Source organism: Paramormyrops kingsleyae, chromosome 12 (genome assembly GCF_048594095.1).
Source record: "Paramormyrops kingsleyae isolate MSU_618 chromosome 12, PKINGS_0.4, whole genome shotgun sequence".
In the NCBI taxonomy this organism is placed as follows: Eukaryota; Metazoa; Chordata; class Actinopteri; order Osteoglossiformes; family Mormyridae; genus Paramormyrops; species Paramormyrops kingsleyae.
In genome coordinates, this window is record NC_132808.1 from 19623491 (window position 1) to 19637901 (window position 14411).

General features: G+C 45.7%; 1 protein-coding gene across 1 annotated transcript in view; it reads right to left on the reverse strand.

Annotated features, from left to right (window-relative positions):
• The window catches only part of LOC111842639 (glucosidase 2 subunit beta-like), a 106373-nt gene that overhangs the window by 74107 nt on the left and 17855 nt on the right, over positions 1-14411 (reverse strand). Inside the window, exons 7-8 of the mRNA XM_023809482.2 lie at positions 11797-11857; positions 10079-10154 (exon numbers count right to left, since the gene is read on the reverse strand). Of these exons, the coding sequence (XP_023665250.1) occupies positions 10079-10154; positions 11797-11857 (137 nt within the window). The remainder of the gene's footprint in view (positions 1-10078; positions 10155-11796; positions 11858-14411) is intronic.

The window sequence follows — 14411 nt, forward strand, 5'->3', positions numbered from 1 at the left end:
CGTGTGTAGTTCCATTCAGAGCTTTCACTGCGGAAACGTGTCTGGAATGTTCAGCCAACAGTTACATTAACGGCAGGTTGCGTGATTAAAAAAAATAAATAAAAAAAAAACTCAACAGCGATACGAAGCTAGAGAAATATTTTGAATAACCACCTGTCTGCTAATTCATCCGTAACCACTCTGTCGGGAACATCACCTGTATTGTTACCTATAGCCGACTGACACCGTGAATATCATCCCCTATCCTCAGGCCATGTTTCCAGGGACAGGCACTGGCAGTGCAGTCCTGACAAGATGAGCGCCTATCCAGAACGGACGACATCATCATCTGTCGGCCAATGAACGCGAAGGTCACATCACTGATCATTGTGGTATTTACATGGCGGTAGCTTAACTGCTGAACAAACCAAAAGAAAAAAACCTACATTCTAGAACTGAACTGACAAAAATAAAAGTTTCAGACTGACGTTAAAGAGAATCCACACTGCTGGCTAAGCTAATGTCCATGGGCAGACCGTCCCACAGCCTCGGGGCTACAACCGCAGAAGTTATTTCAGCCCTGGTCTTAAACTTGGCCCTGGGATAAGAAGACAGCCCTGAAAGGGAGGCTGAGGGTCCAGTTTGCTGTGTGTGAGGTCAAAAGGTCACACATAGTAGTGGGCGCCAGATCATTAATAGTCTCATACATAAGTAAATTTAAGGTCTTGTACACACCTGGACGTTCCCTTTTAAAATGTAGATTTTTCTACGTGTTTTGGCCTTTCGTCCACACACAAACGCCGTTTCACGTCTCTGAAAATGGAGCTTTGGTAAAACTGTTACCTTTAGCTGTTTTTAGCCTAGCACAACTGGTAATAAGGCTTCTGACTGGCCAACATGGCTTTACAGTTAGAGTTACATCGCCGCCTCTTGGTTTGGCGTGCTCTCGACAGCGAGTTTAGCGTTTTCATGTGGACAGAGATAGTTTAATAACGGAGGAGGAAAAACACCATTTTACAAAAATTCCCGTGTACGTGTGGACAAGGCCTAAGAATCTGAAGATGTGACCCCCCCCCCTCCCCAAATGCTGCAGCAGCACCAGGTAAATGTCTGACCCAGTGCTCCAACACCAAGTCTTATGCATGAATGTTATAAAAGGCAGCTGTGATGATGTGAAATGACCAGAATATTCCAATGTACCTGTACCTGAGCAAATAGGAAATAAAATATTTCAAATGGATCAAAAACTTTCTAGGGCGGCTTTAAAAAAAAAAAAAAAAAAAAAATTAAAAAAAACACCTTATGTCTTGCAGCCCAGCAAAAAAAAATGGTAAACCACTCTTTTCCTCATAATAACCTCACTGTCAGATGGACCCATTACCAGAAAAAATTTAACTGAATTTAATGCCAATCTCAGACCTTCAGTTAGGATTTCAGAAACCAGAACTTCTGCTCAGAAATAACAGAAAGTCAAAATTTCTGGGGACGTGCAGCCATAAACGGCTAAAACAATGCAAGCAGAACCTTTCATTCGAGCTGAGGTGACGGATGCTTCGATCAGCAAGACCCGGCTCTGCTTGACTGGGGAGTTCAATGAACGTTCCTGTAGAAAAAGTGCTGAATTCGGGTTGGTTTGGATTTGATCCGGCTCTGGGGCCTTTTCCTTGCATGTGGGACACTTCCGCTCCATAACCTGCCCCAAATTATTCACTGAAGTGGATAATGACTCTTCCTCACAGCTTGCATAAGTGCGTAAGCACTGCAGGAGTTTGGTAGTATCAATATATGCTTGTTTCGCAGATGCATCCAAATCCATAAAAAAAAAGTTGTGCATTATTCATAAACAAAAATCCGACATTCAGTCTAAACCCAAAATCTTAACCCTCTAGTAAAAACAGCACACAAAGCAGTCTCTTCCAGTACAGCACCAAATGACCCAACTCAAAGTCTAGCCACGCTGTAGTTTCAGATATCCGGTAATTACCAGACTTTGACCGGGAAACACCTGGTAAAGTCCGACATTTAAATTTTAAAATTAGCTAAAATTACATTTTCACGTCCTTCTATTTAAAAAATGAATCTTACTTTTCTAAATGAATGCATAGGCTGTAGACTTGCCTATATGAGGAACAAAATTGTTATTTGTTTCATTCACTTTCATTCAGTATGGAGAGAGAGATCAGATATGGACAAGCAGACAACCTTAAAAAGCATTTTCTGAAACCAAGCAGATCTAATGACCACGACGACGAGTCGGAGATGCAGCCTGAGGTCACGGAGGTCGCTGATGGTCTATATTAAGCAGAAATTATTTGATTTCAAGTCGTAATTAAAATGTTATAAGCCAAATAGACCCACATACATTTTTTGGTTTGTTTGCAAATAGTTCGCATTCGGTTAATTTTATTTGAGAATATGTAGGCCTAAAACTGACGGAGAATCCTTGTGCTTACGAGTTACAACATAGGCTTGTGTAATATTTCTTTATTTTTGCGTATGCATGTGATTCTATTGATAGGTCCAACTTTATTGGAAATAACACACTTTTCAATAAAAAATATAACAAATCTACATTCCTTGATGTCATTCTTTATATAGCCTGGGTATTTATTGTTCTTAAGCACAATAATAAGCACAGATATTTGACTGGAGTTTTTCCCATTTGTCCAGGACATTGAAATCTTCCCGGACTGGAGCTAGTTTTTTCTAACAGAAACTGTGACCTACAGTGAATCAACTACACGCCGAATAGTATTCAAATGTGTAGCAACTAACAATCCCTAGCTTAGAACTCTGAATTTAATTACATCCATCATCTGTAATTACTTATCCAGAAGAGTGTCAAAGGGAGCCTGAAGCCTATCCCAGAATGCACAGGGATTGTAGACCTTCATCTCAATGCAGGGAATCCTGGCCACCGCCTTTTGAAAGGGACCGCATGCTTCATCCAGTGACATGAGATGCAGAGAGGAGTGTGCTAATTGTTTGATTATGCCTACAGGTCAGCAGTAGTTGTCACTGTAGAGCAACAGGGAGAGAGGCCCAGTTCTTGAACAAATTCAATCAAACATGAACCAAGATTGGTGTTTTACGTGTCCTCATGGCAGGCAGGTGGCAGATAAGAGATAAGGCATCAAACCAACAAATCAACCAAACAAAACTGCTTACAGAATGGGCAAGACCCCACCTGTGTGTGGTCTTGAGACCATGAAAAACCCGATGTAAGGCATGAAGCCAGCATATTAAAGTTAAGGTCAAGGCGAAAAATTCGTATGTGTTACGTACAGAACTGTGCAACAATCTTAGGCAGCCAAAGTAAATGTTTAATGCTATTTATCTTGGTGGTAAAAACACAACTCAAAATTAGAACATATGCCAATTAACATGAAAACAAACAAGAATTTCTTCTGTTCTCCAAAAAGTTAAGGATGTCTGGTTGGATGACTAGATGAACACCACTTCAGCTCCCAAAAGTCTCCCCGGGGGTCTCAGCCAATTCATGTATTTTTTAAGAAAACATTTCATGACCAGCTCAATTAATTAACTTAGTTAAATCATTAAATACAGTAAGACTTTTGCACAGTACCGTGCATCCTTCAGACTTTTTTTCACAAGCCACAATTTCGTTTTATCCCGTATTTTCTCCATCTGCTGTTTGAACACTTATATAAAGGAGCGAACAAAAGGTGTTCAAAACGAAAACACAAAGAAATTAAACTGACATTTCGTAGTGTAGTTCATGCTGTTTACTTTGCTCGACCAATGAGCAGGTGGCTGTGCTTTTGACGAGGGTCGTAGCTGTGAGGCTACTGGGCTACAGAGAGCCAAAACTTCAATGGTCCCCCCAAGGTCCAAAGGCAAAGGGGAGACAGCTATGCAATCAGACAGAGACACCTTTAAGTGTTTCCTACAAATACCATTCGGCGAAGCTCTCAACGGTGCCCCGCCCCATCCAGTTAGAATTCAGGGATGACTCAGCACCTTGTCTGACAGTCAAACACCATTAAAAAGCAAAAGGACGTTCCTATGAAACTTTTATGAATGCAATCACTCCATCCTGGCCTCCGAAAAGAAACCGCTCCTTTGGTGCACGGGCGACCAGGGGTTGGCATTCTTAGATCCGCCTCGTTAATTAAACAAGTCTGTTTTATCATCCAGGAGATGGAAGTAAGTGTTCCTTTGTTCCCCAACAGACTGAAAACTCTGGCAAACGCATTAAAGCAGGGGGGAGAATAAAATCGACGTTAAAGACGCTTGTTACGCTGTCGGAGAGCTTGGGAGGAAACGGCAATTAAAAGCGGAGGACTGTTTGCACGGTTTTCATTCTCTGTGACTCACCGGCATCGAAAGGGAGATGATTAACATTAAAAAGCGACTGGGAAAAGGACCACCCTCGCCAGCATAAACGCAGGAGGCCAAACCGATCTCACTGTTCATCAAAAAAATAAGTTTTAATTGCCATTTGGGTGCAAAATAGTGGCTTTGTTGAAAGTCAGCAGCGTGGCAGGCAGGTATGCCGTAGGCATAGGGTGACGTGTTTCGGCGATGGCCACGACGGGGACACGCGTTCCTCTGGGACTCTCCTGTGAAGCCGATGTCACGTCCCCAGGTGTGCGCTGGCATGACAGACTTCGGGGGAGTTCCGCGAACGAAATCTCCCTTGTGCCAAGAAGATCCTAACACTGAAGATGCCCAAAGAGGTATGAGGCCCACCACAGACGGGGTGCTGCCCGTCTTTGAACCTAGACTCAGGGGTGCAGAAAATGCCCAGTAAAGTACCTTTAACTGGGGCATTCACTCTAGCCCATTCAGGTTCTGTACACTTCTTTCACGTTATATTTTAAGATTTATTTCTTATCCAAACCCATAACTGGAGCTGAAATACTTAATTCACATTATTTTAAAATGCTGGATAATTTAGATTTTGCACCAAAAAGAAAAAAAAAAACAATACTGGCATTTCCTGCAAATTTAAGGCCCAAACTTAAAATAATTCGTTCTGCTGGTCATACTGAAAAGTCCATGATGTCTCAGTTCATGCAGCAAAAACAAAAACAAAATGCCAGCTAGCGAAAGAGTTAAGTGTTGAACGCAGAGTGGAACAGCACACACAAGCCCGGCATCACCTTCAGGCTTGCTGAACCACACGGTATTCCGATGCTGGATGTTCAGCCATCTGCCAAACATATGCTTAGGACGAGGCCCTATAGACCCGGGAAACGCACATTACCGCTAGCACACGCTTGCCCGAGTCAGCCATTTTGCAAACGGCCTCCGTACAACAGGTCCTACACGCTCGCTAACATGCCGACCCCGACTCACACGTCCTTAAAGTGTGGCACGCGCTCAGACACGCACACTCCTCACGGGGCTGAGGGGAGTCGCTTTGTGCGAGCCAGAAAAGACAGTCATGCATATTCAATCCGAAGCTACTCTAAATTCTGATTAGCAGCCCCGGCGACGGCTGTCACCTCCCCGCGTGGCGTTGCTGTGCCGGCATTTTGACAGTGATTACATCTTTACATTAGAAAGCGCCAACATTAGGCCCCGCTTGTTTACAAATAAGCGCTGACTGACGCTGTGATAGAACGAGGGGCGGAGGGCGGGGGGGATGGGGGTCGGGGGTCTATTGCACACGGTTTACGATCTCTGCAATCGGTTATGAGTCTGTTTCTTTGGGATGAACAGAATGGAATCGCATGCATGGTCTGCTGGGTTTGCAGTCTTTTCACACGGCGGCGTCACACTTTTTGCAAGGGCAGGGCTCAGTGTCAAGCCCTACAAACCAGAGGGGGGCCCCATTACCCAAACCCCACAGCCCCAGGTTAACCTCACCATGACCTCTCAACCACAATCTACTACAGAGATACACCTCCAGTAGTGGGTTACGCTGACTGGAGCAAAGGTGACAGGAAGAGGGCGTGAGAGAGAGAAAGAACGAGAGACAGGAAAGAAGGGAGTGAGAAGGGATGAGAAATAGGATGAGGGCATGAGAGAACGAGAGATAGAAAGAGGGCATGAGAGAGAAGGAGAGAGGGAGAGGGCGTGAGAGAAGGAGAGACAGGAAGAGGGCATGAGAGAGAGAACGAGAGTCAGGAAGAGGGCATGAGCGAGAGAACGAGAGTCTGGAAGAGGTTATGAGAGAGAGAACGAGAGTCTGGAAGAGGTTATGAGAGAGAGAACGAGAGTCAGGAAGAGGGCGTGAGAGAGAGAACGAGAGACTGGAAGAGGGCGTGAGAGAGAACGAGAGTCAGGAAGAGGGCATGAGCGAGAGAACGAGAGTCTGGAAGAGGTTATGAGAGAAAGAACGAGAGTCAGGAAGAGGGCGAGAGAGAGAGAAAGAATGAGAGACAGGAGGAAGGGAGTGAGAAGGGATGAGAAATAGGGAGAGGGCATGAGAGAAAGAAGTACTGTATATGAGAAAGAGAGAACGAGAGATAGAAAGAGGGCATGAGAGAGAAGGAGAGAGGGAGAGGGCATGAGAGAGAGAACGAGAGTCAGGAAGAGGGCATGAGCGAGAGAACGAGAGTCTGGAAGAGGTTATGAGAGAGAGAAAGAACGAGAGAAAGGAAGGGAGTGAGCGAGAGAACGAGAGTCAGGAAGAGGGCATGAGAAAAGAGAAAGAGAAAAGAATATTAGTGCGAGAGATAGAGAGAGATACAAAGTGAGAAAGGAAGAAGGTGCGGGAGAGAGCGACAGAAAGAGGGCATGACAGAGAAGGAGAGACAGGAAGAGGGTGAGAGTGAGAACAACAGGAAGACCTCATGAAAGAGAGAGAGGGAGACTGAAAAAAAAGAATTTCCAACACATGACAGGATCCTGTCAATCGCCATCCATCCACAACACTCTGGCGGAAGGGATGGGTCAAATGCCAGTCTGGCAGCACGCCACAACACATCACCCACTTACTGCTAGAACTGCTAGGAAACTAATTTCCTAACACTTTATTTTATTATAAAACATACCGTTTCAGGATGAAAGGTATGATAAAGGTTACTGCAGAAGGATAGGGTCAGAGAGGGAGCCAGCCACCTCCACTGCGAGCTGTTGGGGCCAAACTCACGACCATGCTGCCCTGCATTCACGAGGCACCTATCACCAACCAGGAAAAGCGACTGGCTCCTTCATATATTTACAGAATATGTCTATTTGTGGAATCTATCCCAAACAGGAGATGACATTAACTCGAAAGAAACAAGCCACTCGAACAGAGGCAGCAGCCGGCTGAAAATAAATACAAAAATCTCTACACCAGTCAAAGCACATGGCAACAAAAAGATTAAATGATCTGTGAATGTGACTTTAAATGAACAGGGCTGAGTCGATGGCAGGCTGCCACCTGCTGGTGAAGCATGGAAGGGACACTCGTTTCTGAAAGCCTGAAAACAGGGTGTTCACCAGCAGCAGGGAACTCTGACATTTGGCTCCTCGTAAACCATGAAACGAGCCAAACCGTGCAGCGGGGAAATCGCCACCGTCTTCAGGAAAACGCAGCATTCCTTTCTTTTACGTTTTCTTTTTGCAGCCAAACAGAGGGCTGATGCACCAGGGAGAATCCAGTCTGAATATCTAGACTGGGACCGTAGCCGGCTTCCGAATCTCTGGGGCATCAAGCAAATGGCCTGTCAGAAAACTTCAGCGTTCGGATGGAAATATATTACGAAGATTTGCTAATAAAACATTTTCAATCTATTCCTGGGAGGAAGCCCGCAACATTAAGCTAAATGTCACTAAAATGAAACAGATGGCGTGAAGTTATCACGGAGGGTGAGGGGGTTTGCCTGGCACTGCGAGCAGGACAGGGCAAGCACAAGAACAGCTGACGGTGAGATTTGCAGGGGACGTCGGAGTGACTTTGTGTGTACGGGTCATTGGGGCACTGAGGAGGGGGGGGTGGGGGGCAGGCAGATGTTGGCATTGCACGAGGGGGGGGGGGGGGGAGCGTCCGCATACATGTGCTTTGCAAGTCCCAGGGGGTCTTTTAACGCCCTCGTAATTTTATCCTGCTGGTCATTCAGCTTTGCCCATGGGGAACAGGGCGCCCCCTAATGGTGAGCCACACATCCAGCAGTTGCCATGACCTCCCCGCGCCACATGATCAGGTAGGCGAGGAGGAACCTGACACCTTAGTGACACAATGCAGGCGAAGCCACGCAAACGCATGGGTCTGAGAACAGAGGGCTCCCCCTGCTGGTGAATGCCAAACAGAGCCTGGATATCGGCGCAGGAAAGACGGCTGACAGCTGCTCTATTAAAAAAAGCGCCGGAACCTTCTGCAGTAGAAAAACTAGCTGCACTTTATCAAATGTTTCCATACACTTCTGAACATATTCACATTTTACATTAACGCCTGACTGAGCAAATTACACATAGCACGAGACATACAAGGCTTACAACAGATGCTTTTACTGTGATCAAATCTACTTACAGTAACAACATGTATTTCTTAGTGACAAAGCACATTATTCTGCACTTATTAAAAGCAAAAATGTGGACTGTCCGGCAGGGAGCAAAAATGAGGACTGTCAGGCTGGGAGCTGGAAGGGAGCAAAAATGAAGATTGTCAGACAGGGAGCTGGGAGGGAGCAAAAATGAGGACTGTCAGGCAGGGAGCTGGGAGGGAGCAAAAATGAGGACTGTCAGGCAGGGAGCTGGGAGGGAGCAAAAATGAGGACTGTCAGGCAGGGAGCTGGGAGGGAGCAAAAATGAGGACTGTCAGGCAGGGAGCTGGGAGGGAGCAAAAATGAGGACTGTCAGGCACGTAAAGCGGGAAAAACTACAAGCGCACTGACTGCTGCCTTGCAGAGAGATCGTGTAGGTCTTTGAGCGTCATAACAGAATGCGCGATGCTCAAGAAACAGATCTGCGTGACAGCATCAACTCCCCCTTCCCATTCTTGGTCTCTCGCTCCCCTGGGCTGCATGTTATGCAACACCGATGCCGACCCCGCAATGAACCCAGAACCCAGGGTCGTTGACACCAGGTGACGCTGACAGAGCACAAAAGTCGGCTTGATCAAGGTCGACGACAGGCCCGGTTTGTCCGCACCGACTTCGGACACAGTGAGGCGCTCTTCTCATCATCGAGGCCTCAACTGCAACATGTTGCTGCATAATCAACTACAGACACTCCTCTACTTAAGAACTTTCAACTTACGAACTTTCAGACATACAAACGAAGACGACTAAGTCCAAATTGTGTCCATTTGCTCCCGTTTCCTGTCCGCAACATAATTTTTTTTTTGCGCACCAATTCCACCTAGTACGACTTCTGCCCGCTACTCCCGCTGCGCAGCAGTGTAGCGTGCGTACTCCCAGCATCCTAGCTCTTTGTACGTGCGTATACCCTTAAAATGATGTTGAATAACGACTTACAAACAGCCGTTCGGAACCTAAGTCATTCATAAGTAGAGCCGCATCTGCACTCTATACTGCCCTCCAAAGGCAAAACACAGTAACTACACTGACACTGAAACTGAGAAAAAGGACTTTTTTGACTGTCCATCTCTATGTGTAGTAGGTTGGTAAATGGTAGCGATTTATTCAAAACTGAGCATAGTCAAACTAAGATATTTTGTCACAAGATAAAACGGCACCTAAGAGACCCAATTTCAGTCAAAATTCAAATCTGATAAAATATGTACTGTAACTATGGTGTTTTGCTTTTATGGGGCAGTACAGTGTCGACTCGCTGGTTACCGTTTCCAGCAGCGATGCAGAATCTACTCAGAAGGAAATCGGTCTTTCTACACGCCCGGGATGCCCCAGCAAAGGTCTGCGCCTCCCTGGCTCTCAGCCTGCAGAAAGGGAGCCGTCAGTCACGCCTCACCATCTCCATAATGAAAGACAGCTGGTCCCCGCGTCGGAGGTGCCGTTTAAAAGCAGAACGTCAGGATGGCGCCGCCATTAACCCCACGTCACACTCACAGCGTCAGAGAACAGGCCTCGGGGCAGGAAATGAGGTGTGAACTCCACATCCGTCAGAGGGAAACAGTGGGGAGGCTGGCGTGCGCTGGTACACGTTCGGAGAACGGAATAAACGACGAGAGGGACATAAGACATCCGGCTTAGAATGCTAATCTTGATGGCACAGCACTTACCGTGACTTCTTCTTCAGTCAGGCTTCGATCATCCTGCAGGTTAACCACCCCAGCCTGGACTTCATCAACCGTCAGGCTGCCAAACAAACAAACAAACAAACAAACAAAGATCATTTACCCAATTTAAAAAAATAAAAAAATCAACCAGCATAAACAGAATTCTCTTCCATAAAGTATTTAAAATTCCATAGCTTTAAAGTTCATACCTCATTTGTCAACCATGCCTACTTCTGGACATTTATAAAGAAGCAAGTCGAGTTAATTATTCAACCAGAAGTCTTGCCATTTTAAAGATCTCAATAACATATCTGACAGTAGCCCCACAGGAGGGAAAAAAAAACATTTAAATAAGGTTATTGGTTATATAAATGAATATTCAGGGTGCGTAAGGGGCATATAAATGGCATTTCTTGTCATTTCCATATTCCGCCTTAGTGAGCGATTAAAACGCTCATACCCGGGCCCCTGTGTGTCAGAAACTGTGTCACGCCGTCATAAATATTTCATCTGGGCGCATAAGCGGCTTTCAAACAAAGGGCTTCGGCAAACAAGGGGTCCCTTTGTTCTGAGAAGGTCGGCAGAATCCTAGATCCCCAAAAGCTAAAGCTGAATGACAGGGGAGGTGCCCCCGGAACGTAGGCCAGCACACCAGCACCGTGACCTCCGCCGAGGAGGAGCGAGGCAGCACCTCAGGGGAGGTGGGCTGGGGAAGGAGCGCACGGCCATTACCGTGACGAACACCAAAGCATCCACACTCGTTTCTTTGAAAATACATGTAAGTGTATAACAGATCTGGCATAAAGCTCATTAACAAGACAAACATAATTACTAACATTACCTATGACCTTCACCTATCATCCAAAGTGCAAAAAAAACAAAAAAAAAAAAAACCCAACACGAGAAATCTATCACAATAATGAGTCAAATATGCAAACAAAAGGAAATAAATCATTGGTTTGTTTTTTTTTTTTTTTCTTGCAATCACATTAAGATAATGAGTCTTTTGTACAGAATTAAATTGTGCTGTTGTGATTGGTTAATTGGGGTCATGAAATGTTGAGGTAATAAAAAATGTTTCTTTTTTCCCCCCCAGAGAAGATGGTTAGTTTAACAAAGCTGCTAGCTTCACATTTGTGAGAGAATCGGCTCCGCTAACAGTTGCCCCATGCCGTCCAATCACAGCGCGAGCCCGGGAAAAGGGAACCAATCGGATGTTAGCGTCGTTGTCCCCCGATCTCACTGGCATCCAGTTTGGCCTCGTTAGTGATTCGCACACACACAAGCATCATCTGGCTCTCTTTCTCCCTCCCGCTGCCCCCCCGCAATGCACCAAGTAAGCAGCTCTCCCGGATATTTTGGCTTGATAATGTGTTTGTTTTACGTTCAGGCTCAAGGCAGCTAGCGTCTGGGACAGGCCTGGCTTAGGGTAAATGCAACAGCATCACATCGCTCCTCCGTTAACGCGCCACTTTAGCGACGTGCTACTGATTCCTCTCAGGGAGAAGGCAGCTCATTCCCACTACTCCGTGAGCCCTGAGAGAACGAGGCCGGCTCCTCGAATGCAGGATCGGCCCACTCTACACAAACACAGAGGTTGAACTGCGTTCACACAGAGAAGTAGCATTTCTACCAGTCAGGAGATGGGAGACGCAACCGATGTGGCTGGAATGTGAGAAATATCATTTTCAAAGTAACGTATACCTGTGTTTTTAATTTACCTGCCGTCCTTATTGATGTCCAGCTGTCCGAATATCCTGGCTGCAGTCTTCCCCCCCGCACCTTGAAGGCATTTTAAAAGAGAGGTCAAATGGCACGTTTCACCAATTCCACACTGTTATCGCACAGCACCACATTATGGTCTATGACAAATATACGCACAATTTCAATCTGATGCCAGCGACGCATTTCAAAAAAGCTGTGAAAGGGCAACAAAACAAAAGTTACGGGAAAAAGTGTGTAATGCTAAAACAAAACATGTGGTTTAATATCTCAAAACTAATTAGGTTAATTGGCAACAGGTCAGTAAGATGAACCTCCCAGAGAGTGTCTCTGTGCAGTGAAGATGGAGAGAAGTTCACCACTCTGTGAAAGACTGCGTGGGCAAATAGTGCAACGATTTGAGAATAATGTTCCTCAACATAATATTGCAAAGAATTTGGGAATTTCATCATTGGTGGCACATAATATCATTAAAAGATTCAGAGGCAATTTGGAGAAATCCCTGTACACAAGGAACAATGCTGAAAACCAATACTGGATAGTCGTGATCTTCAGGTACTCAGGCGCCACTGCATTAAAAAGAGACACGATTCTCCAGTGAAAATCACTGCATGGGCTCAGGAACACTTCCGAAAACCACTGTCTGTGAACACAGTTTGTGGCTGCATACAAAAAAGCAGGCAAAAACTCTACTATGCAAAGAAGAAACCAGATCTAAACATGATCCAGAAATGCCACTGACTTCTTTGGGCCAGAGCTCATTTAAGACGGACTGGGGCAAAACGCAAAACTGCCCTGTGTTCTGATGAATCAAAATGCCAAATTCTTTTTGGAAATCATGGATGCCGTATCCTACAGACTAAAGAGGACAGAGACCATCCAACTAGTTATCAGGGGACAGGTCAAAAGCCAGCATCTGTGATGGTATGAGGGTGCCATGGTTTAGGTAGTTTGCACATCTGGGAAGACACCAATAATTCTGGTTACGGAGCAACATATATTTTACAGAGAAGGTCTTGCATATTTCAGCAGGACAATGCCAAACCACATTCTGCTCGTGTTACAACAGCATGGCTCCATAGTAGAAGAGTCTGGGTGCTAGACTGGCCTGCCTGCAGTCCAGACCTGTCACCCACTGAAAACATCACGAAACGAAAAATACGGCAAAGGAGACCCTGAATTACGGAGCGGTTTTAATCCTATATCAGGCAAGAATGGGACAACATTTCACTTTCAGAACTCCAGCAACTGGTCTCCTCAGTCCCCCAACTTTACGGAGTGTTGTTAAAAGAAGAGGTGATGCAACACAGTGGTAAACACGCCCCTGTCCCAACTTTCTGAAACGTGTTGCCTGTATAAAAATCAAACTGAGCAGATACGTCATAAAACAATAACATTTCTCAGTTTCAACATTTGATATGTATGGTTTGCAAATCATTGCATTCTGTTTTTATATACATTTTACACAGCTTCCCAACTTTTTTTGGAAATGGGGCTATATCATATGACTCAATCATATTTCAGGGTTTAGGCCAAAAAGACTAAAAAGATTTACATTTATATTGTTTGTGTTTCACAGTGGAGCGAAGGACAGAATACAGGTGGACCGTCACGGGGGCGGCGGGACGTGGCGGTGACTCAGAGACGCGGAGAGGGTGGAGGAGAGAGGAGTTTAGCTCATACGATAACGCGGCGGGATCAGAATGCAATCAGGCGGCTTTGTGCGGCTGTGCAGGGGCGCCACGGTGGCGCACTATTCATCAGGCGGCGGCACGTCGCGTCACCGTGAAAAGGTTGCACTATTAGCATTGAAAAATGACACTCGTCGGCAATCTCCGCGACTCTCGCAAATTCAGCCTCACTTTACATTTCGCCACAAAAAAGGGGAAAAAATGCTTTCACCCTATTTATTTATATATATACATACACACACACACATACACACATATATATAAAAAGAACACAGGCTTTGCCATGGTAACAGCAGTCTTCATTTACACAGGCTTTATCATCCAGCACATTTCACATCTAAAGGACGAAATGATTGCCCTGAAGAGGGGAAGAAGCATGTCGCACAATGCTAATTACACATCTTTGCTAATTACCTTTCCACACAAGAGTTAGCTTATTATGGAAATTTCCGGGAAGACGTATTTGCACATTAACCCTTTGCCAAGCACGCCGGCTTCCTTGACCGGCGCTCCGCAAACCTCGCTCTGGCTCCCTCGCTTGCCTCGGCTTTAGTTTTTAAGCATATTTTCTTTATTATTCATAGCAGCTGGAGGAGGAAGCCCAGCGTTCCGGTTCCTGACTGGGTTTGTCACCGAGCGCGACGGCAGCGTGATGCGGGAGCCCCGAACCCACGCCACACCTGCTCCAGGCCTCTTATCCTCGCCCCCCCCCCGGCAGCACTGCCTCAGAGGGAGATAAAGGCACAGTCTCGCTCACAAAAATCTCAGCTGCTGTCTGACGGCTTCAATCTCCCTCCTGAGCCCGGGGTCACTTTTGAAAAGAGGAAAAGAAAGAATGCATGCCTACTTTCAGCCGTGAGACCAGCCTTTTATAGACAGCTATGATATGGAGCCTTTGACAAATTCACGAGGCTAAGTTCATT